Source organism: Hemitrygon akajei, chromosome 7, assembly GCF_048418815.1.
Source record: "Hemitrygon akajei chromosome 7, sHemAka1.3, whole genome shotgun sequence".
Taxonomy (NCBI): domain Eukaryota; kingdom Metazoa; phylum Chordata; class Chondrichthyes; order Myliobatiformes; family Dasyatidae; genus Hemitrygon; species Hemitrygon akajei.
In genome coordinates, this window is record NC_133130.1 from 177,201,830 (window position 1) to 177,222,693 (window position 20,864).

General features: G+C 45.1%; 1 protein-coding gene across 3 annotated transcripts in view; it reads left to right on the top strand.

Moving 5' to 3' along the window:
- LOC140731208 (gelsolin-like) overlaps positions 1-20,864 on the top strand; it is an 87,785-nt gene that overhangs the window by 45,272 nt on the left and 21,649 nt on the right. For 2 of the 3 annotated variants that reach the window (XM_073052679.1, XM_073052680.1), the window contains exons 6-13: positions 678-767; positions 3,861-3,993; positions 6,632-6,720; positions 8,128-8,343; positions 10,058-10,191; positions 12,712-12,802; positions 14,379-14,408; positions 19,368-19,538. In XM_073052679.1, the coding sequence (XP_072908780.1) occupies positions 678-767; positions 3,861-3,993; positions 6,632-6,720; positions 8,128-8,343; positions 10,058-10,191; positions 12,712-12,802; positions 14,379-14,408; positions 19,368-19,538 (954 nt within the window). The remainder of the gene's footprint in view (positions 1-677; positions 768-3,860; positions 3,994-6,631; positions 6,721-8,127; positions 8,344-10,057; positions 10,192-12,711; positions 12,803-14,378; positions 14,409-19,367; positions 19,539-20,864) is intronic. The other variant, XM_073052681.1, reaches the window with a different exon arrangement.

Genomic DNA, 20,864 nt, shown 5'->3' on the forward strand with positions numbered 1-20,864 from the left:
TCTTCGATCTTATTGATATCGAGTGCAAAGTTGTTGCTGCCACACCACTCAACTAGCTGGTATATCTCACTCTTGTATGCCCTCATGTCACCATTTGAGATTCTGTCAACAATGGTTGTATCATCAACAAATTTAAAGAAGGCATTTAAGCTGTGCCCGTTTGAACTTTTCTATATTAATAAGACATAGCAACAAATCAGATCCTTCGGCCCATCAAATCCACACTGACCATCCTCCATTTTACACTGATCCTGCACTGGTCCGACTCCGATGTTTCCACCAATCTGAGGAGAGTTGCAATTTACACTCTCCTACATGCATTTAATTAATGGCACATACATCTTTGAAATGTGAGAAGGAACCCACAAACTCCATGTAGACATTGCCCAAGGCTGGGATTGAACCAGGGGCTCTGATGCAATGAGGCTGTGGCTCTATTAACTGTGCCACAGACAGGGCCCAGGTTGGATGAATCTTCATTCAGTGGAAGGCTGGGCCCTATGGAACAGAGAGTGGAGACCTCAGGGTGAAAGATATTGGTAAATCATGTCGTTATATCTGTGTTGGTGGAAAGATGCGAGATGAAGAGGCATGAGCATTGTGTTTTAACATTGGTTCTTCTAGTTTCATGTGTCTCCGGTTCATGACCACCAATTCCATTCTGTTTTATTTTTAAGGTTCTTGGACCAAAGCCAGATCTGCCCGAATGCGTGGATGATGACATTACGGCTGATGTATCCAACAGAAAACTGGCTAAATTGTACAAGGTGTGATGCACAATTCTTTGAGAGGCTTAAAGATAGTTGGAAATGGGATAAACAAATGCGTCTGTGTACATCACCCCTGTGAAATGTGAACCGCCTTGTCTCAAACATTCCTCTGGGGTTGGGACACCCAAGGTCAAGGTGATCTGTCCAGCCTGGTATTGGGAGTCTGGAGCACCCATTAGACAAGACTGTTTACTCTTGGCAAGTGTCTAGGCATTCAGACTCTCTGAGCTCCATGGCAATTTAGAGATCTTTGCCTGGATCTTCTCACTTAATTGCCTGTGCTCTAGGTTTTATATAGACAATCAAAGGTTTCAAAGATACATTTAATGTCAGAGAAATGTATACAATATACATCCTGAAATGCTTTTTCTTCGCAAAACATCCACAAAGACAGAGGAGTGCTCCCAAAGAATGAACGACAGTTAAATGTTAGAACCCCGGTCCCCCCCCCCAGCTCCCCTCCTTCCTGCGCATAAGCGGCAGTGAGCAATAATCCCCCTCCCGTCACCGGCAAAACAGCATCGGCACCCGACACCGAGCGTGAGCAAAGACACAGACTTGCAGTACCCAAAGACTTATCGTTCACCCGGTATTCAATGTATCACAGGCTCTCTGTCTCCCTAATAAAGGAGAAAGAGGTGTCTCCGTTTCACAGTGAGAGGGGGGCCACAACAAACAACTCTGTGCAGTGACCTCACATTCTTCTGTAATACTGTTGCCAGTAGTAACAGAATTTCCCAACCATTGCAATGCCGTTAAACCAGGGGTTTCCAACGTGGCATCCACTGACCCTTTGCTTAATGATATTGGTCCATGTCATAAAAAAGTCTTAGAATCTCTGAGTTTAATCATTTCGATCAGACTGTTTATAATAGATATTTTGTGTCCCAACCACTACAATGCGGTTAAACCATTTCTGTCACATTGATCATGAAGAACATTTTGTCATGCTGTGCACTGGTATGTGAAAGTTGATCTTGGGCGGAGTGGATGGGGTTTTGACATTAGACAGATGCCTAATTGGAAAGGTTTGCTTGTGCTAGACTCTGCTGCCGAGCGAGGTGCTCATATGAGTTTACTTGGATCTTCCCAGCTCTGATCACTAACTAGACCAGCTAATTAACTCTACCAGCATTGATGTTTGATTTGCTTCTGTTACGTACCCCGTAACTGGGTGTCTAACCAGCAAAGATAGAAGAATCTATTGGAGTCTGGTGGTACTATTTCAAAAGTGTTTATTAGTAAAATATACAAAACAATACCAATAATACAAATATATAACCATATAATCATATATATAACCATATAACAATCACAGCACGGAAACAGGCCATCTCGGCCCTCCTAGTCCGTGCCAAACTCTTAATCTCACCTAGTCCCACCTACCCGCACTCAGCCCATAACCCTCCATTCCTTTCCTGTCCATATACCATCCAGAGACAGAGAAGCAGTTTCAGCGACAGGTTACTATCGATGCAATGCTCCTCAGACAGGATGAAGAGGTCAATACTCCCCAATGCCATTAGGCTTTACAATTCTACCGCCAGGACTTAAGAACTTTTTAAAAGCTATTATTAATGCTTTTTGAGATAGTGATTTAGATGCATATCATATTTTTTTTTACTGAGTTAAGTATTGTATGTAATCAGTTTTGCTACAACAAGTGTATGGGACATTGGAAAAAAGTTGAATTTCCCCATGGGGATGAATAAAGTATCTATCTATCTATCTATCTATCTATCTATCAATTGAACTGGCCTCTACTACTTCTACAGGAAGCTATCACTCTCTGAGTAAAGAAATACCCCCTCGTGTTTCCCTTAAACTTTTGCCCCCTAACTCTCAAATCAATAGATAATACAAGTTAGCAATAATCTGAAAATGTGGGTATAATAATAAGCAATAATAAACAAGCTCTGTCGTTGTCTAGGGGATAATAAATTGTCATTTATAAGTATAAAGTTCAGATCAGTTCATACGGGCTGAGGTAGTTGTTGGTCGCTGTGTTGTAATTGTTGGGGAGAGAGAGAGAGAGAGAGAGAGAGAGAGAGAGAGAGCAAACAGTGACAGCCCGTCAAACCTTCCTTTACGTTCTTGATCCGTCGATGTGTTGTTGTGGCCATTCAGGTATGACCCCTCTGTCCTTCAGCTAGATCGTTCTTCTGTGGTGGACTCGTCACCCAGGCAAGGGCAGACACACACACAAGCCCCCACCGGCCCTGCTATAACACTGTGAGTTAAACTGACCGATCCTTTGTTTGGTCCCCGATGCCCCACACCTTCTCGTGGGTTCCAACACTCAAGCAGTGCTCTCTAGTGTGCCTCCTGGTGTGTCTGAGGGGTGTCTGTCTCCCCAGACCTCACTTTTATCCCCACTCACGGGGTCTCAGGTGTCAATCAGTTTTGAATGGCTTAGCCCATCAAACCAGCCCACTCCGGCTGTCCACGGAGGAATTTTAATGAACAGAATAGCCGAAGACAAACAACCTTTGCAGAAGACATAACAGTAAATCAATGGCCTCTCCTCTCTCTCTCTTATCAGTAGCAGATGTTCCAGTTCCAGCATGTTTTCCCTTACATCTCTTTCTCTCTCATTAGCAGCATAGCAAGAGTAACGGTTTGCGAATCTCCCGGGGGTGGGGGGGGGGGGGGGACATGGGCAACTCTGCACCCATCAGAGCTGTTCATCCTTTGAAACACTTCTACATCCCTTTTTAAATTTCAGCCCTACGGCTTTTGTATCCCGCCATCCCTCTGGTGTGAGCGAATGGCGTTCAGGTGATCATGCATGTGAAGCCATTTGCTCCTATGGTGGGCTCCCTTCACAGTTGTAGGACAGAAGACAGCATGGAACCGCTGGAACCTCATTCCTCCTGCTTTCCAACTCTCTGATTGCTATGCTAGGAATGTGTACCATTGCCACCGTGAAACATTTTCATGGTCTCTGTAGAGTTTCTTCCAACCTGAAGTTGTTCTCACTTGGCCTGTAAAGAGGGAGCAAGGCTGCATCATAAAACTAACTTTCCCTTTCTCTGGAGTGCAGTCCTTGACAGATACTGACCAAATATTTTTTGGGCTTCTCTCGTTCAGGTTTCGAATGCCTCAGGAGAGGTCAATATTTCCCTAGTGTCTGCAGAAAACCCATTCAGACAGGACATGTTGCAATCTGAGGACAGTTTCATCCTGGACAATGGATCGAATGGGATGATCTTTGTGTGGAAAGGTTAGAACCAGTTCCACAACTAATGCTGGGAAGTTAATTGTGGGTGTGAAGGTTTTTTTCCAAACATATTTTAGGGAATGTGCATCAAATTGTCCTCTGTCTGCTGTTCTTTCTGGATTCCAATTCTGGGAGAAAAATTGGATCTTGCAGGGTAAATTCCTCACGTAAGTTGTGTCGTATTCAATTGCTCGGTTAATTTATTATCATAAAAATTAAGTTCAGAATGATATCAAATAGTGTGGGAAAAATCTGCCAGTCTGGTGAAGTCTGGAGAGTGACAGATTCTCGGAGTTTTATGTACATTGGCTGAGCAGTTTAATATTGACCGTAGAACAGTTGCAGTTGGATCTCTGTTTAATTTCTGACCCTTGAGCTTCTTCTGGGAGTCAAAAACTGGCAGGCAGTCTGAATTCCAAGATTTCAGTTTATTTTAGAGTACAAACATGCAAGTACTAAGCAAACTAAATATAGAACTGAGAAATGATGCTAAGAAGGGAATTAATGCTAAGGGGTGTAAGAAAGGTGATAAATCAACACACACAAAATGCTGGTGGAACGCAGCAGGCCAGGCAGCATCTATAGGAAGAAGTACAGTCGATGTTTCGGGCCGAGACCCTTCATCAGGACTAACTGAAAGAAGAGATAGTAAGAGATTTGAGAGGGGGAGGGGAGATCTGAAATGATAGGAGAAGACAGTAGGGGGAGGGATGAAGCCAAGAGCTGTAAAGTTGATTGGCAAAAGGGATACAGAGCTGGAGAAGGGAGAGGATCATGGGACGGGAGGCCTCGGGAGAAAGAATTTCCAGCATCTGCAGATTTCCTTGTGTTTGCGTTTTTATAGGTGACAAATAGTTAGTTTAGCTGCTTTACCGCTTTCTGCCAGTCAGTGTGAAAAATACCTGAGTTTGTTAAAAAGTACAAATCTAAATCTTATAAAAAGTACTTTAAAACAAGTCTTGGACCAGTTGTAATGTGTAATATGGGAGCTTCCAGCTTAATGCCTTTGTGGCCATGGCCTGTGCAGGAGATGAAGTTCTGTCCAGTAACTGGGCTGCATTGAGCTGCATCCTTTCTGCTGTCTGTGCATCACCATCTCGGACACTCATGGCTGGCTGGTAGATGGAGCAAATCTGGCCAGTATGACTGGTGTGAAGTTACTGTGTGCAGCGAGGCATGGCTGCTTTATTGATGTGCTGACACAGGTTGGGAGGACGTTTCTACAGGAGTGGGGTAGAATATTGGGGTGAACAGGCTGTCCTTGTAAATTTGGGACATGTTTCATTCTAGACGGCTTGTGTTGTGGTGGTGTGTTTTTGTGAGGGGTTGGGAGAAGATGAGCTTGGACAGCAGGGCAAAACAAAGCTGTCTAAAACTTTAACTTGAAGCACTCTACTTGTCAGTGAAATGGGTTGATTTATTCTCCGGTCGCTACTGAGGGCGGTAGTGATCACTGTCCTGTGAAGTTGTGTGTCTATGTGGAAATTCTGTTCTCCTTAACGCAGCATTTCAGAGGTTTATCCTCCACACCGATCGCTGAAGTTCAAGTTCAGTTTATTATCATTCAAACATGCACGCTTACCACCAAACGAAACTACATTCCTCTGGGTCCGGGTGCAAAACACAGTACATGTAACTCGCACGTAAAGACCACGAGATTTAGAAGCAGAATTAGGCCATTTGGCACATTGAATCTGTTCCATCCTGGTCCATTTCCCTTTCAGACCAAATCTCCTGCTTTCTCCCCGTATCCCTTCATGCCCTGACCCCTCTCTGGCTGAAGAAATTCCTCCTCATCTCCGTTCTAAAAGGACGTCCCTGCATTCTGAGGCTGTGGTCTTGGGAATATCACCACGAATAAATGAGCAAATAACAAGGTGCATATACAACACTCAGTTCAAAGTAAACTTTTATTATCAGTGTCACCACCTACAACCCTGAGAATCTTATTCTGCGGGCACGATCAGCAAATCTATAGAACAGTAACTGTAAACTGTGCAAATGCAGATATAAATAAATAGCAATAAATAACGAGCATGAAATAACATATAACAGAGTCCTTAAATGAGTGTAGCTATCCCCTTTTGTTCAAGAGTCTAATGGTTGAGGGGTAGTAACAAGTTAAACAGTATAACGCTGCTGTTGCTTCATACGTGATGAAGCCTAGGTGTTGGCAGGGAGTTCAGTAGTCTTATGGTTTGTGGGGTGAAAAGCTGCTTCCCATTCTAACAGATTTTGTTCTAATGCTACAGTATCTCCTGCCTGATGGCAGGGGGTCATTGAGATTGTTGGAAAGATGGGAGGGACCGTTGATGATGCTGAGGGCCCTGTGCGCACAGCGCCTCTGATAAATATCTCTAATGGGTGGAAGAGAGACCCCGATGACCCTCACAATCCTTTGCCGGGACTTGCAAATCCCGTACCAGACAGCGATGCAGCTGGTCAGGACACACTCTCGAAGGTGTTTCTCTTTATATTCTAAATAAAATGGTTAACATGGGGGACGCTGTGCTTTCTTGACCAAAGTGGTGGTGTTGAGGGACCTGGTGAGATGTAAAGAGTGAAAGTCTGATGGGAGAAAGAGAAGGAGGATGTTCAAGAAATTCTCAATGTCACTTATTTCTCTCGTCAACTGTAAAAGGTAAACAAGCTGATCCGGAAGAACGCAAAGCTGCTTTGAAAGGTGCAGAAGAATTTATTTCAAAAATGGGATATCCTAAACACACCCAGGTAAGATGTATTGGGGTACTTCATTCAGTGTGGGCAGGGACTTAGACTTTCTGGGATCTAAACCTACTTCGTAATGTTATTTGCTAAAGATGATGAGTGGATAGCCAGAGACATTTCCCCAAGGGGAAAATGCCTAATATAAGAGGACATGAATTTAAGGTGATTGGAAGAAAGTATGGGCCCTATTATCAGAGGGCACAGAGAGTGGGAGGTGTGTGGAATGCGCTGCCAGGGATGGTGGTAGAGGCAGATAAATTAGGGTGACTTAAGAAACTTTTATAAAGGCCCATGGATGATAGAAAAGTGGAGGATTATGTTGGAGGGAGGGGTTAGATTGATCTTGGAGTAGGTTGAAAATGTTGGCACAACATTGTGGGCCCAAGGGCATGTATTGTGTTGTAATGTTCTACATTTAAAGATGTTATTAGGGAGAATTTGTGCCGCTGCAAGGAAGGGTTTTATATTTATTTGTTTATTTATTTCTAGAAATATACTTCTTTAATTGAAATATAGCATGGAATAGGCTCTCCTGGCCATTCAAGCCACATGGCCCAGCCATCCCCAATTAACCCTAGCCTAATTACCGGACAATTTACAATGACCAATTAACGTACTGACCGGTACGGTGGGAGGAAACTAGAGCACCCAGAGGAAACCCATGTGGTCTGAGGGAGGACGTACAAACTCCTTACAGGCAGCGATATTTACTTGGGAGCAACAGACAGTTACTTGTTAGTAACCTGTAATACAGTTTATTCAGCAAAGACTTCTTCATCATTAGGATTTTGTTCATTTGTGGCTGTGAAGTTTTCTGTTGGGAGGAAGAACGCTTTGCTCACTGAGTGTCACGTTCAGAACTTGGGTCGAGACAGAATCAGTCGTGAAATTTGTTGTTTCGTGGCAGTGCAATGCATAAACCTTTAGTTTTACAGTAAGGAATGTGTATATTAAAAATAAAAAAAGCAGTGCAAAACAAGAGTACAAATACTGAGTATTGAGTGTAGGTAATTGTTCAGAAATCTGATGGCAGAGGAGAAGAAACTGTTCCTAGAACATCGAGCGTGTGTCGTCAGGCTCCTGTACGTCATCCTCGATGGTAGCAATGCGAAGAGGGCATGTCCTGGGTGATGGGGGTCCTTAATGATGGATGCCGCCATTCTTTTGAGGCATCATCTTTTGAAGAGGTCCTCAATGGTGGACATGGGCTAGTGCCCACAATGGAGCCGGTCGAGTTTGAAACCCTGTGCAGCTTTTTCCAATCCTGTGCGGTGCTACAAGCAGAACATGGATTATAGTTCAGGAGCAGGCCCTGCGTCCTACAATGTTGAGCTTAACCAATTAAATTAGTAATCCAAATGGCCAACTAAACTAATCTCTAATGGGACACGGGCCTGTGTTGTTCCTCAGGTTCAGATTCTGCCCGAGTCCGGCGAGACGCCACTCTTCAAGCAGTTCTTCAAGAACTGGGTTGACTTGAATCAGACACAGGGAATGGGCACCTGCTATATCTCCGGGCAGATCGCCAAGATCGAGAAGGTGCCCTTTGATGCTACTACTTTGCATGAGTCTCCCGCCATGGCTGCCCAGCATGGAATGGTGGACGATGGATCCGGGGAGAAAACGGTAAGGACACCAGCCACAGCTTTGATCTCTGTTTGGAGACAAACTTATCTGAAGTACAAGTAGGAAGCAGATAGATATTCCTGGAGGAACTTGGGGGTGGGGGTGGGGGGTTGGTAATAATTATGTTAGATGGAGACAACAGCAGACTGCAAACACTCTGAAGCAAAACAAAAATATTGCTGGAGGAATTTGGTAAATCACTTCCCTCCACTGCCCAGTTTTGATCTTGCATGTTGATTGCCCATCACTTTTCCCAGATGCTGCCTTACCTGTGAGTTCCTCCAGCAGTTCTTAAATTTTTTTTGCTTGGGGGCAGGTGTCCGACTCCATTATGTTGGAGTTCTGAGAACTTTCTGGGCAGGCTGCACTTTCTCAGCCCCCGTTTTTTTTTCACTTTATTTAAACCCTACCCCTCGGCTTTTCCCCCACTGATGATGTTTCTGTGGTGGTTCTGATCCTGCGCAGTTCCCAGGCACTGATCACCCTGCTCCCTACAAACCAGGAGGCAACTAAGCCTTGGGTACTAGGCCTTGGGTAGCGAATCGGGAGACTGCCTCCGGACACCCTACTGATGGCTCACTCTGAAATTAACTAATGGAAGAATTTTTAAAAAATTAATAATTATTTGCACCTCCTGAGGATGCAACTTCAGAATAGAAGCATGCCCCTTTACAAACAGCAATGAGCTGGCATTTCTTTAACTAGAGGGTGGTAAATCTGTGGAATTCATTGCCACCAGATAGCTGTGGAGGCCAAGTCATTGGGTATGCTTAAAGTGGATGATGATAGGGTGTCAAAAGTTACAGGGAGAAGGCAGGAGGGTGGGGTTGAGAGAGAGGGATGATAAATCAGAATGGCGGATCAGACTTGATGGGCTAAATGGACTATATCTGCGTCTATGTCTTGTGGTCTAAATGAGATAACCAACTGTTCTGACACAAGATGTGGCTTTTTGGTCCATGCTGAACACCCTGCAGAGCAATTCCATTAGTCTCACTACTTTTCCCTGTAGCCTATAATTTATTCTCTTATATGACCATCAGTTTGCCAATTGCCTACACCTGGGAGGAAGTCAGTGGGCAGTTAACAAACTCGCACAACCATGTAGTGGGGAGGGAAGCTACGTATCACGGCTCATTGTGACAGGAACGTGTGGAGTAAGTTACCATCACTGCATCTGAAGTGAACTCCCATTTCAATGGGAGGACAGTGTTGTCTTGTGGCAGCAGTTCAGTGCAAGTCAAAAATTACTATCCAGTGCGAAGGAAGAAGAGAGGTGGTATTTGTGGGTCCTTTGGAAATCTGATTGTGGGGAGGGAGCTGTTCCTAAAACATTAATTGTGCATCTTCAGGCTCCTTGCCTTCTCCCCAGCGGTAGCAATGGGAAGATGTCATGCCCTGGGTGGTGACATCCTCAAGTTAAATCCTTTGGTGTGGACGGGGAAGTTGAACCTGGGTCGTTTTGGTTTGCCTCTATTATATGAGAGGACAGCATGTCTTGGATGCTGACATTGGTGTCCAACAATGGGTTTGCCCACCCATTGCTGGCAGAATTAGGCCATTCAGCCCATCAATTCTCCACTATTCCATCGTGGCTGATTATTAATCCTTTTCAACCTCATTCTCCCTGTAACCTTTGACACATCTTTGGTGTGGACGGGGAAGTTGAACCTGTGCGGTTTTGGTTTGCCTCTATCACGAACAATCGTTTCAGATCTGGCGCGTTGAAGGCAGCGACAAAGCCCTTGTGGATCCAAGCACCTACGGTCAGTTCTACGGAGGGGATTGCTACATTATCCTGTACGCCTACACCTTCAGTGGGAGGCATGGGAACATCATCTACTTCTGGTGAGCCATCGAGCTGCTTCATTGTAAATTTGTCCAAATGCCGCAGAGGTTCCCTCTTCTTAGTGAGAGGTTGAAGTCGATTTAGTCAGGTGAAAGTGCTCTTAAATTGTCACTGTCTACAGAGATGGGTTGAAATTAGTTTGAATGTTGTGCTCCATTTTTAGACCATAACACATAGGAACATAATTAGGCCATTTGGCCCATTGATTCTGCCCTACCATTCCATCACAGCTCGTTTTATTATCCATCTCAAACACATTTGTACAACCTGTACAAAAAAAGACGGGTTACACCTGAACCCAAAGGGGTCCAATATCATAGTGGGCACATTTAATAGAGCTGTTAGGGAGCATTTCAACTAATTTGGCAGGGGGTGGGGACTGGAGTGATAGGGCTGAAGAAAGGGAAAACAAGAATAAATCCAAGATAGTGTGCAACATAGATTATAGAAGGAACAGGCAGGAGATGAGGCTTAATCACAGCCAGTGGGATGAGTTACAGGGCAATAGAGGCATGGTGCATTTAAAAAAGAAAGCAACACATACTGGACTGAATGCACACAGCATAAGGAATAAAATGGACGATTTGAAATTCAGCTACAGATTGGCAAATATGACGTTGTGGCCATCTCTGAAACTTGGTTAAAGGTTGGCTGCCATTGGGAGCTGAAAGTCCAAGGATATACGGTGTATCGGAAAGATAGGTTAGTAGGCAGAGGGGGTAGTGTGGCCCTGTGTATAAGAAATAATATTAAATCATTAGAAAGAGATGACATGGGATTGGAAGGTGTAGAGACTCTATGGGTTGAGTTAAGAAATAGCAAGGGTAAAAGGACCCTAATGACAGTTGTATACAGGCCTCCAAACAGCAGCCAGGATGTGGATTACAAATTACAGCAGGAGATAGAAAAGGCAAATCAGAAAGGCAATGTCATGATAATCGTTGGGGATTTTAACATGAAAGTGGATTGGGAAAACCAGGTCCGTACTGGACCTCAAGACAGAGAATTTGTAGAATGTCTAAGGGTTGGCTTTTTAGAACAGCTTGTTGTTGAGCCCACTAGGGGATCGGCTGTGATGGGTTGAGGTGTTGTGCAATGATCTGGAGGAGATAAGAGAGCTTAAGGTTAAGGAACTCTTAGGGAACAGTGATCACAATATGATCGAGTTCACCTTGAAATTTGAGAGGGGAAAAAAATAAAATCCAATGTGTTGGTATTTCAGTGGAATAAAGGAAATTACAATGGCATGAGAGGGGAACTGGCCGAAGTTGACTGGAGAGGGACATTTGCAGGAAGGACAGCAGAGCAGCAACGGCTGGAGTTTCTGCGAAAAATGAGGGAAGTGCAAGATGGATATATTCCAAATTAGAAGAAATTTTCAAAGGGAAGAAGAACGACAAATGAAGTCAGAGCCAAGTAAAAGCTAAAGAAAGGGCTTACAAGGAAGTCAGTGGTAGTGGGAAGATAGAGGATCGGGGAGCTTTTAAAGACTTGCAGAAGGAAACTAAGAAAGTCATTTAGAGGAAAAGATGAATTATGAGAGGAAGCTGGCGACTAATATCAAAGAAGATACTAAAAGCTTTTTTAAATATATAAAGGGTAAAAGAGAGTCGAAGGTAGATATAGGACCAATAGAAAATGATGCTGGAGATACTGTAATGAGAAACGCAGAGATGGCAGAGGAACTGAATGTGTATTTTGCATCAGTCTTCACAGTGTACTTAACCACACACTGCTCCAGTCTACCCAGCTGAAAATGGGTACCAGCAAAATGCTGGGGGTTAACCTCATGATAGACTGGCGTCCTATCCGGGGGGTGGTGGGAGTCTCGTCCTCTCAGTGGCTTCACGCCATGGAAATCGGCATAAGCACTGGCCTGATGAGCCTATAAAGCTCGAGACAGACTTTAACCTTTCACAATGGAAGACGTTTGCAGTATTCCAGACCTGTCAGGGAAGTGAAGTTTGTGCTGTGAAAGTTATGACTGAGAAGTTTTATTATCCCGGCATGTGACGTGAAATTTGTTAGCAGCAGCAGTTCAATGCAATACATAATTTAGCAGAGAGGCAAAAAAAAAACCCATAATAATAAATAAACAAGTACGGTAAATCAATTATGTATATTGAATAGATTTCTTAAAATGTGCAAGAACAGAAATACTGTATATTAAAAAAGTGAGGTAGTGTCCAAAGCTTCAATGTCCATTCCGGAATCAGATGGCAGAGGGGAACATGAATCACTGAGTGTGTGCCTTCAGGCTTCTGTACCTCCTCCCTGATGGTAACAGTGAGAAAAGGGCATGGAAACATGGCCTGAATGCTGGTCCTTAATGACGGATGTCACCTTTTTGAAGATTGCCTGTTGAAGATTTCTTTGTTGTTGGTGGGGGGGGGGGGGGGTGATGGTGTCAGCCTTCCCATCTCTTCTGTAATATTTGATAGTGGTTTTGCTCTGTATTACTGGGACAGTAGGAGCATGATTTGTTAATTGGTCAGTGCTTTATTTTTCTTCCCGTCCAGGCAGGGAAATGATTCCTCCCCGGATGAAATTGGTGCGTCGGCCATCCTGACTGCCCAGCTGGATGAGGAGCTGGGAGGTGGCCCAGTCCAGGTAAGCACCCATCCCTCTCGGTCACAGAGTCGACCAGCTAACGCTGGACGTAGGTGCCAGATCAATTAGGTTAATAAAATCGAGTTTTCTTTTAAGTGGGGGCTGTTAATTTTCAGGCAGCTGTTCTGGTGTGGAAGAAAGTGCCAGTGATCCTTGGTGACATCTTGAAGAGAACAACTACTTGAGTTTCTGCTCTTTCTTTGTGTGGGCACGTGTATCACAGGGGCTGCTTCATTCCTCCTCTTGGTTCAAATGGATGCTCTGTCCCTCAGTCCAAAAGAGTTGGCTATCTGACTGTACTGGCATCAGCTTTTTAATTCTCAGGTATTTTGCATGAAGCTTGCCAAACACTGATTTAAAAAAAACTAGAGCCAGTACTGTCTACAGCCACACAGGCGAATATATTTAATGTGTAATTTGATTTCACATTACGAGTATTCTAGAATGAAAAGAATTCTCACTGGCACTTAAACTAATTGCTGTTTGGGCTCGAGTTATCTTGGCTAGTATTTTGCTTTCCCACCAATCATCTTCCTTTTTGTAGTTCGGTGTTCTTGCATTGTAGTTGGAGTATCTGTCCGTTTCCCTCATGGCCGTCTGGCGAATCTCAGCACTTCGGTTCACAGCTGTGTATCTGTGGGAATTGCGAAAGGGAAGGTGTTGTGAAGCAGCTAACAGTTGAACATCTCTGCTTTGTGGGCCAAGTCATGACCGATCAAGCCCCTGGGGATGTCACGCTTTGGGTCCACTGCTCCTCCCCGGTTACGTGAGTCACTGGATGTAGCTCTCTGTCACTGAAGATGTGACACTCTTGTGATCGATACGCTTGGGGGTTCAGTCGCCATCAAGCATCATTTATTGGAATAAAGAGTTAATTGTTGTGACTAACATTCATAAGGTCTTGTGGAACAAAATAATTGGAAAGTTGCCAGTATAAACGTGAACGTTATGACAGAATAGCTTCTTTTTTCCTATCGAAGCATGCAATGCATTTAATCTTCCTCTTACAACAGTCTAGATTTCCTAATGACCAGATTTCCTGTACTGTTCTGAGTAGACTAGGAATGATCTGCTTTCACTAACAGCCTTTCCCAGGAGCGTGACATAAACGCTGGGAAGAATTTCCCAGTTGGAGACTGTTTCTGACGTGGATTGAGGGGCAGAGCATCCATTTCAGACTTGAGGAATTTCTTCTCAAGTGTTTTTTTTTTTGCGTCCCTTGGAATTTTTCTTACTCGCAAAACTGAGAACATATCAAAATATGTTCAAAGCTGGAATATATTAATCCTTAAAAATTGAGAGTTGTGGGGGGGGGGAGAAAGGAAAGACATTAAACTTGGAAAGTTGAATCAGCCATGACCCCCGTCGATGGACAGAATAATGGCTCAGCATGGACTAGATGGGCCGAGTGGTCTGTCTCTGAGCCGTGGTACTCTGTGGTTAGCCGGGCAGGCTTTGGAGGTGGGGGGAGAGTCGGTGTCTGACTGGTCTATTTCTGCTTCCGTTTCATCCTGTCTAATTGTTTGCGCTTGAAGCAGACTCCTTTGCTAACTACTGAATTCCTAATTCCCCGCAGGGGCCTGGCGGTGCCCGAATCGTTAACCAGGTATTGACGTAGATTGTGGTTTTGTGTGTGAGGCAGAACGTCGTAGAGGAAGTAGAAATGGCTGTGTGTTAAATAGTAGTGTACGTCCAGATCATGTCCAGCCAGGGCTGCTGCTTGGTTTTGCCTGCTCTGCACGAGGTGGATGGCCGCTTCACAACAATATTGAGTAGAGACCAGTGGCTGCAGCTGGGTGCCTCACTTCACTCGGAACCTACTGAGTTCCTCTGCTTCCGTCACCCCCTCCCACCACCCCTCTGTCTCACTACTCTCACATATTAGACCTAGACTGCCTTTCTTCACTTCTCTTCCTGAGCCTCCTGCTCGAACAGACCTCCAATCCCAGGACCCACCGACCTGGAGCAGCCCAACGTGCATGAATGTCCTTCGTGGTTTTGTCTTTTCCCGTATGTTACTGGTGACCTCCTCCATTTTATCCTCTCGTGCCACGTGTCCTGGCACAGATCTTGTTCGACCCCCTGTACTTCTGGACTTCTATTGAGTCCTGATTTCGACAATATTCGACAAATTCTGACTTTACTCTCCATGGGTTAATCTCCCTCACTGTCTCTGCAATCACCTGCTCTACTGTCCAGTGCAGTCCCAACCCAGGCCTTGGCCGTTCCTGGATTTAATTTCACTGTTCTGATTGATTCAGCCCCAGTACACCACGCCAGCCAAGACCCCCTCACCTCAGCTCTGCTTTTGCCCCTCTCCCTCTCCACTCGCTGCTGCCTTTGGGTGGGAGATGGGGGATTCTCGGGTCCCACGCCACCTGACTCAGAAGCAGCTGTTGCCCGACGGCTCCTGGACTGTTGTCAATGGCTTCAGAGGCCTCAGAGCTAATTCGAGGCTCCAGACTTTGTCACGGCCTCCGGATTCAGATTCTGGAATCTCGATGCCATGCTCAAATTCCACAACCTGCACACCCACTTTCAAGGACTCTGCCACTCCTGTTCTCAGTATTTTTGATTTATTTGCACATTGAATGTTTGTTCAAGGTACATTTATTATCGAAGTGTGTATGCAGTATACAACTCTGAGATTCATCTTCTCCCGACAGCCACGAAATACAAAGAAAAACCATGGAGGACGTTCAAAGAAAAACATGAACCGCCCCCCCCCCCCCCCACACACTCAAAGCATTCAAATCGTGCAAATGGCAACAAGACTATCAAATACACCCCCACCCAGAAAAAGGCACAACCAGCACCAAGAATATCATGCCCCCCCTGCACAAAAACAATGAACACACTATGCAAAATAAGAAAGAACGGGAAGAAAGCACAGAATGTAAAAACATAAAACTGAAAGAGTTAAATCTGAGCTACAGTCCAATCTATAAATCGCATCGAGGGAGGGAGAGAGACATTAACGTGTGGTTTTTCATGGATTCTGTTGTATTTCTTGTGGCTGCCTGTAAGAAGATGAATCTGAAGGTTGTATACGTATACAGTACATACTTTGATAACAGATTTACATTAAACTTTGGTTCTACTCCAGTCCCTGGAATTTGCTTCCTCACCCTCCCTCTCCTGGGCCTCCACAACGCTTCACACCGATACTCACACAGCAGTCTGCAGTTCATTTTCTCCACTCTGCCGCCTGCTTTGCTGAAGGCTCTGAAGTACGAAGCTTCCGTGCCCGTCGACGTATCGGGGGGGGGGGGGGTCAGTGCCTGAACGCTTTTATTTGCTTGCATGCAGCCTCCTCAGATGCTAACGTGGTATTTTTTATTGGCAAAAGCGACGGTGTCTTGTGTTTCTTGGAACTTCTACTTGAAACCCACCGGCAGCTCACTGCAGGATACCAATCCCCTCCCCACCCTCCTCGTTACTAACTCTGTATTTGCCACGATGGTACTGATTTAGATTACCACCACAGCATGAGGAAATTAGTGACAGCGCTCAATCTTGAGTTAACCTCCCTCCTTATTTTTTTAGTTGCATTAACACCTCATGCAATGGCAGGAGGAATAAACTCTAAGTCTGTGATCACCCCTGCATTAAAAGCTTTGTAGCTAATTTAATTTGAATTTTGCTGTGAGTTTGTTTTCTAAGTGTCTCTGATTCCTGTTGGTTCATCCTGACTTTGGGGTTTGGGTGACAATTGGCTAAGCCTGGAATCTCTGACTGGAGTGACGGAGTGCCAACTGTCTGCTCTCCAACTTTTGAACTAACAAAGATGCCTTTTGTTGCACGCCAGCACCATGCCTTCACGACACTTAATACAGTGTATGTATTTTCAAAATAGCACCTAATTATTATCTTGTCAGGTCTCTAAACTTTTTCTGCCCACTTGTTTGTGAGGCTGTTGTGTTGAGAAGCAGGCACGCGTGGCTGTAATGCCCAATAGGAACACGTCTGAGCACACACTTAACTAGTAATGTGTTTTAAATCCTGCTTTGTGATGTCCTTAAAGTGAGACTTGCATGCAGTTCCAGGCCTTGCCCACTAGATGGAGCAGTGGAGCCTCTGGAAAAAATACTTTGAGGGCCGCGCCTTATCCAACTCCTCCGACTCACTAAACTCAATGCTTCAGATGTTGGGTGGTACGTTTGTTTTCGAAAATGCAAGTGGGCTGAAACGTCTAATGTGGGTTCCACTTTAGGGAAGAGCTCTGGTTAATTCCTAAAAGCTTAGACACATGTGCATCAAAGCATGCAGTCACTTGTGCCGTTTTGCGCCAAGTCAGATCAGTGAGCAGTGCGCTGGGAGCAGCCCACAAACGTCGCCATTTGTGGCGATATAGCGCCAATATAGTACGCTCACAGCTTACTAACCCTAATCTTAATTGCATACCTTTGGAAACTGGAACACCAGGAGGAAACCCTTGCAGTGATCATACAAACTCCTTAGAGACGGCATGGGAATTGAACCCCAATCAGTGATCATTGGCATTGTAAAGTGATTTGCACCAGCTGGTCCACTACCATGTGGAAGCATACTGCTATTCTAAAAATGTTCCACTGTATTTCCTGTTTATATTCCAACTGTGTGGTGGAAGGTCCATCAAAATTTTAACTTTTAGACCATGACTGCCCTTTCCTGTACTCCAGGAAGTCTTTCATCCCAAAGTTTAGGAGCTGAAGGCTTCTGACTCTTGGTTTTTAAATCACAAAAACTTGTGTACTGAATTGGCTACAAAAATACTGCGGTCCATAATCTGTAAACCTGAGGCTTTGCCAGCAGGGTTAAAACTTCTCTCTCATGGTTCCCAGATTCAATTCCGACGAGACTGCTGTCAGTGCGGAGTTCGCACGTGTTTCCCCTGACCGCCTGGATTCTCGCGCCCCCTCCACGTCCCAAAGATGTGAGGGTTGGCACATCAATTGGCCCTAGTGTGTAGAATCCGGGAGGGGGGTGTGATGGTGATGGGAAGAATAAAACTCAGATTAGTGTAAACGGGTATTGGAATGGTCAGCCCATAGTTGCTGGGCCGAAGGGCCTGTTTCTGTCCTGTGTGATTAATTCTGTATCATAAATGGGAACCGATTTGGAGTTCTTGGAGGATAAAAAGCAACTAATTCCTTTGACTGTTCATTACACAATTACACACGCACACGCGCGCACACACACAATTCTGGAGGAGCTCTGCACATCAAGCAACATCAATGGAGGGAATCTGCCTTTTTATGCTGTGGTTATGATGCTCCCTGGGATATCTGAGACCAACAGAGGGATCTGGGAATACAGATACAAAATTCCCTAAAAGTGGCGTCACAGGTAGACAGGGTAGTAAAGAGAGCTTTTGGTACATTGGGCTTTATAAATCAAAGTATTGATTATAAGAGTTGGAATGTTATGGTAAAGTTGTATAAGGCATTGGTGAGGCCGAATTTGGAGTATTGTGTGCAGTTTTGGTCACCGAATTACAGGAAGGATATTAATAAGGTTGAAAGAGTACAGAGAAGGTTTACAAGGATGTTGACGGGACTTGAGAAATTGAGTTACAGAGAAAGGTTGAATAGATTAGGACTTTATTCCCTGGAGCATAGAAGAATGAGGGGAGATTTGACAGAGGTATATAAAATTATGATGGGTATAGATAGAGTGAATGCAAGCAGGCTTTTTCCACTGAGGCTAGGGGAGAAAAAAACCAGAGGACATGGGTGAAAGGGGAAAAGTTTAAAGGGAACAGTGGGGGGGCTTCTTCACACAGAGAGTGGTGGGAGTGTGGAATGAGCTGCCAGATGAAGTGGTAAATGCAGGCTCACTTTTAACATTTAAGAAAAACTTGGACAGGTACATGGATGAGAGGGGTTTGGAGGGTTATGGGCCAGGTGCAGGTCAGTGGGACTAGGCAGAAAAATGGTTTGGCACAGCCAAGAAGGGCCGAAGGGCCTGTTCCTGTCGTTCTAACTGCAGAGTGGTCACAGCTCCTGCTGACCACTCCTGTCCTTGTCTCCAGGCTTACATCCTCTGAGAGGAATGTGCGACTTGAAACCTTTTCTCCCCCGTGCCAGCCATTTGAAGCAACATTTTTTGGGAATGTGGCGAGGCCGACTTTTATTCTCGACCCGTGGCGTTGAGGCGCAGCGGTTAGTGTAATGGTTTCTTAGCGCCAGAAGCCCGGGTTCAATTCCCGCTGCTGTCTGTACGTTCTCCCTGTGACCGCGTGGTTTTCCTCCGGTGGCTCTGGTTTCCTCCCACCTTCCAAAGCGGTACGGAGTAGTGAGGGTTTGTAAATTGAGGGCGTGCTGTGTTGGCGCCGGAAATGTGGCAATACTTGTGGGCTGCCCTTGGCACATCTCCGGACTACGCTGGTCGTTGAGGCAAAGCATTGAGTTTTTATTGTATGCTTTGATGTACGTATGACAAATAAAGCTCATCTAATCATTTTAAAAAATGCCCTTGGGGGGGCATTGGGTCTCTTCATAGGACAAAGGTGACCAAATATAAAGAGGGTTCCACATTGCCACGTTGGTCTCTGCGTCCGCTAACTGTTTCTCTCCCTTACCAGGTGCGCGTGATCCAGGGGAAAGAGCCAGCCCACCTGATGAGTATGTTTGGGGGGAAACCACTGGTGGTCTACAAAGGCGGGACCTCCCGGGACGGTGGCCAGAGCACACCGCCAGACAACCGCCTCTTCCAAGTTCGGGCCAGCAGCTCCGGTTCCACCAGAGCCGTAGAGGTTAGTCGATTTGCTTTTCGTCTCCTGAATTCGACCATCTCTTGCGGACAGGGTCACTCCCACAGTTTGCCTCTCGCGCATTGTCAGTCTTTGTGTGTAGTTTTTCATTGATTCTATTATATTCTATGTTTTATTGTGAATGCCTGAATTAATCTCCAGGTGAGATTAATGAGATATGGTGACACATCCATACCTTGATAATAAATGTACCTTGAACTTTGAAGATGCAAGTGTTTATTTCGGTTGATCTGAAGCTGCAGCAATACTGACTGTCGCCAGCAGGCGTCACTGGTGAGCTGCTCTGCAGCAGGAATGCTGGAGACAGTCGGCAAGCTAGGCAGCATCTATGGAAGGGAATAAACAGTCAATGTTCTGAGCTGAGACCCTTCATCAGGAAGCTAAATTCCTCCTATCGGCCAGGAGGTGTAGGGGCCTTGGATCCTGCACTACCAGCTTCAGGAGCAGTTATTACCCGACAGCCGTTAGGCTCCTGAACCAGAGTGGGTATCTTCACTCACCACCGCTCTGAACTGATTTCACAATCTACTGACTCACTTTCAGAGATTTAACAACTCGTGTTCTCAGTATCATTGATGTTTTTTAATTTGCACAGTTTGCCTTATTTTGCACATTGGTTTGTTTTGTCAGTCTTTGTTTATAGATAGTTTTTCATCAATTCTGTTGTATTCCTTTTCCTGTGAATGCCTGTAAGAAAGTGACTCTCAGGGTAGTGAACACACTTTGATAATAAATTTACAGTAGTTAGAGTGCAAACTGGCAATCTCCCAGTCAAAAAGAAAAATGTGCATTTGGATCCTTGACTAATCAGATTGAAGGATTGTGAAATAAATATTGATTGAAATCTTCACTAAAGTTCAAGGAGTCGCACATTCGCATGGACCTGTACAGATTCTGATGAAGGGTCTCTGCCCCAAACTCCGACTGTTTCTTTCCCATCGTAGATGCTGCCTGACTTGCTGAGTTCCTCCAGCGGTTTGTGTGTGTTGCTCGAACTTTCCAGTGTCTTGCGTTTCTGGGCCGCGCAGCAGCTGGATCAGAGCCTCTTGCAGTAGGCAGTGTCTATAGCGTGACCACGACTTCCTCAATTCCAACACATTCCACACTCGTGAGAAACCTTTCAGCAATGTTGGGCTTGGTGACTCTCACGTGAGGCACTGACTGTTTGAATATGTGACTGTCAAACTTCTGCCCCAGCTAGGAGCTTTACATCTCGTCCTCTAATTTCCACCCCCCCCCCCCACATCTTAATGTCTGATGGGTATCATTCCCATCTGAGTCTGAGAAGTCAGACTGCGAGCTCGAAGC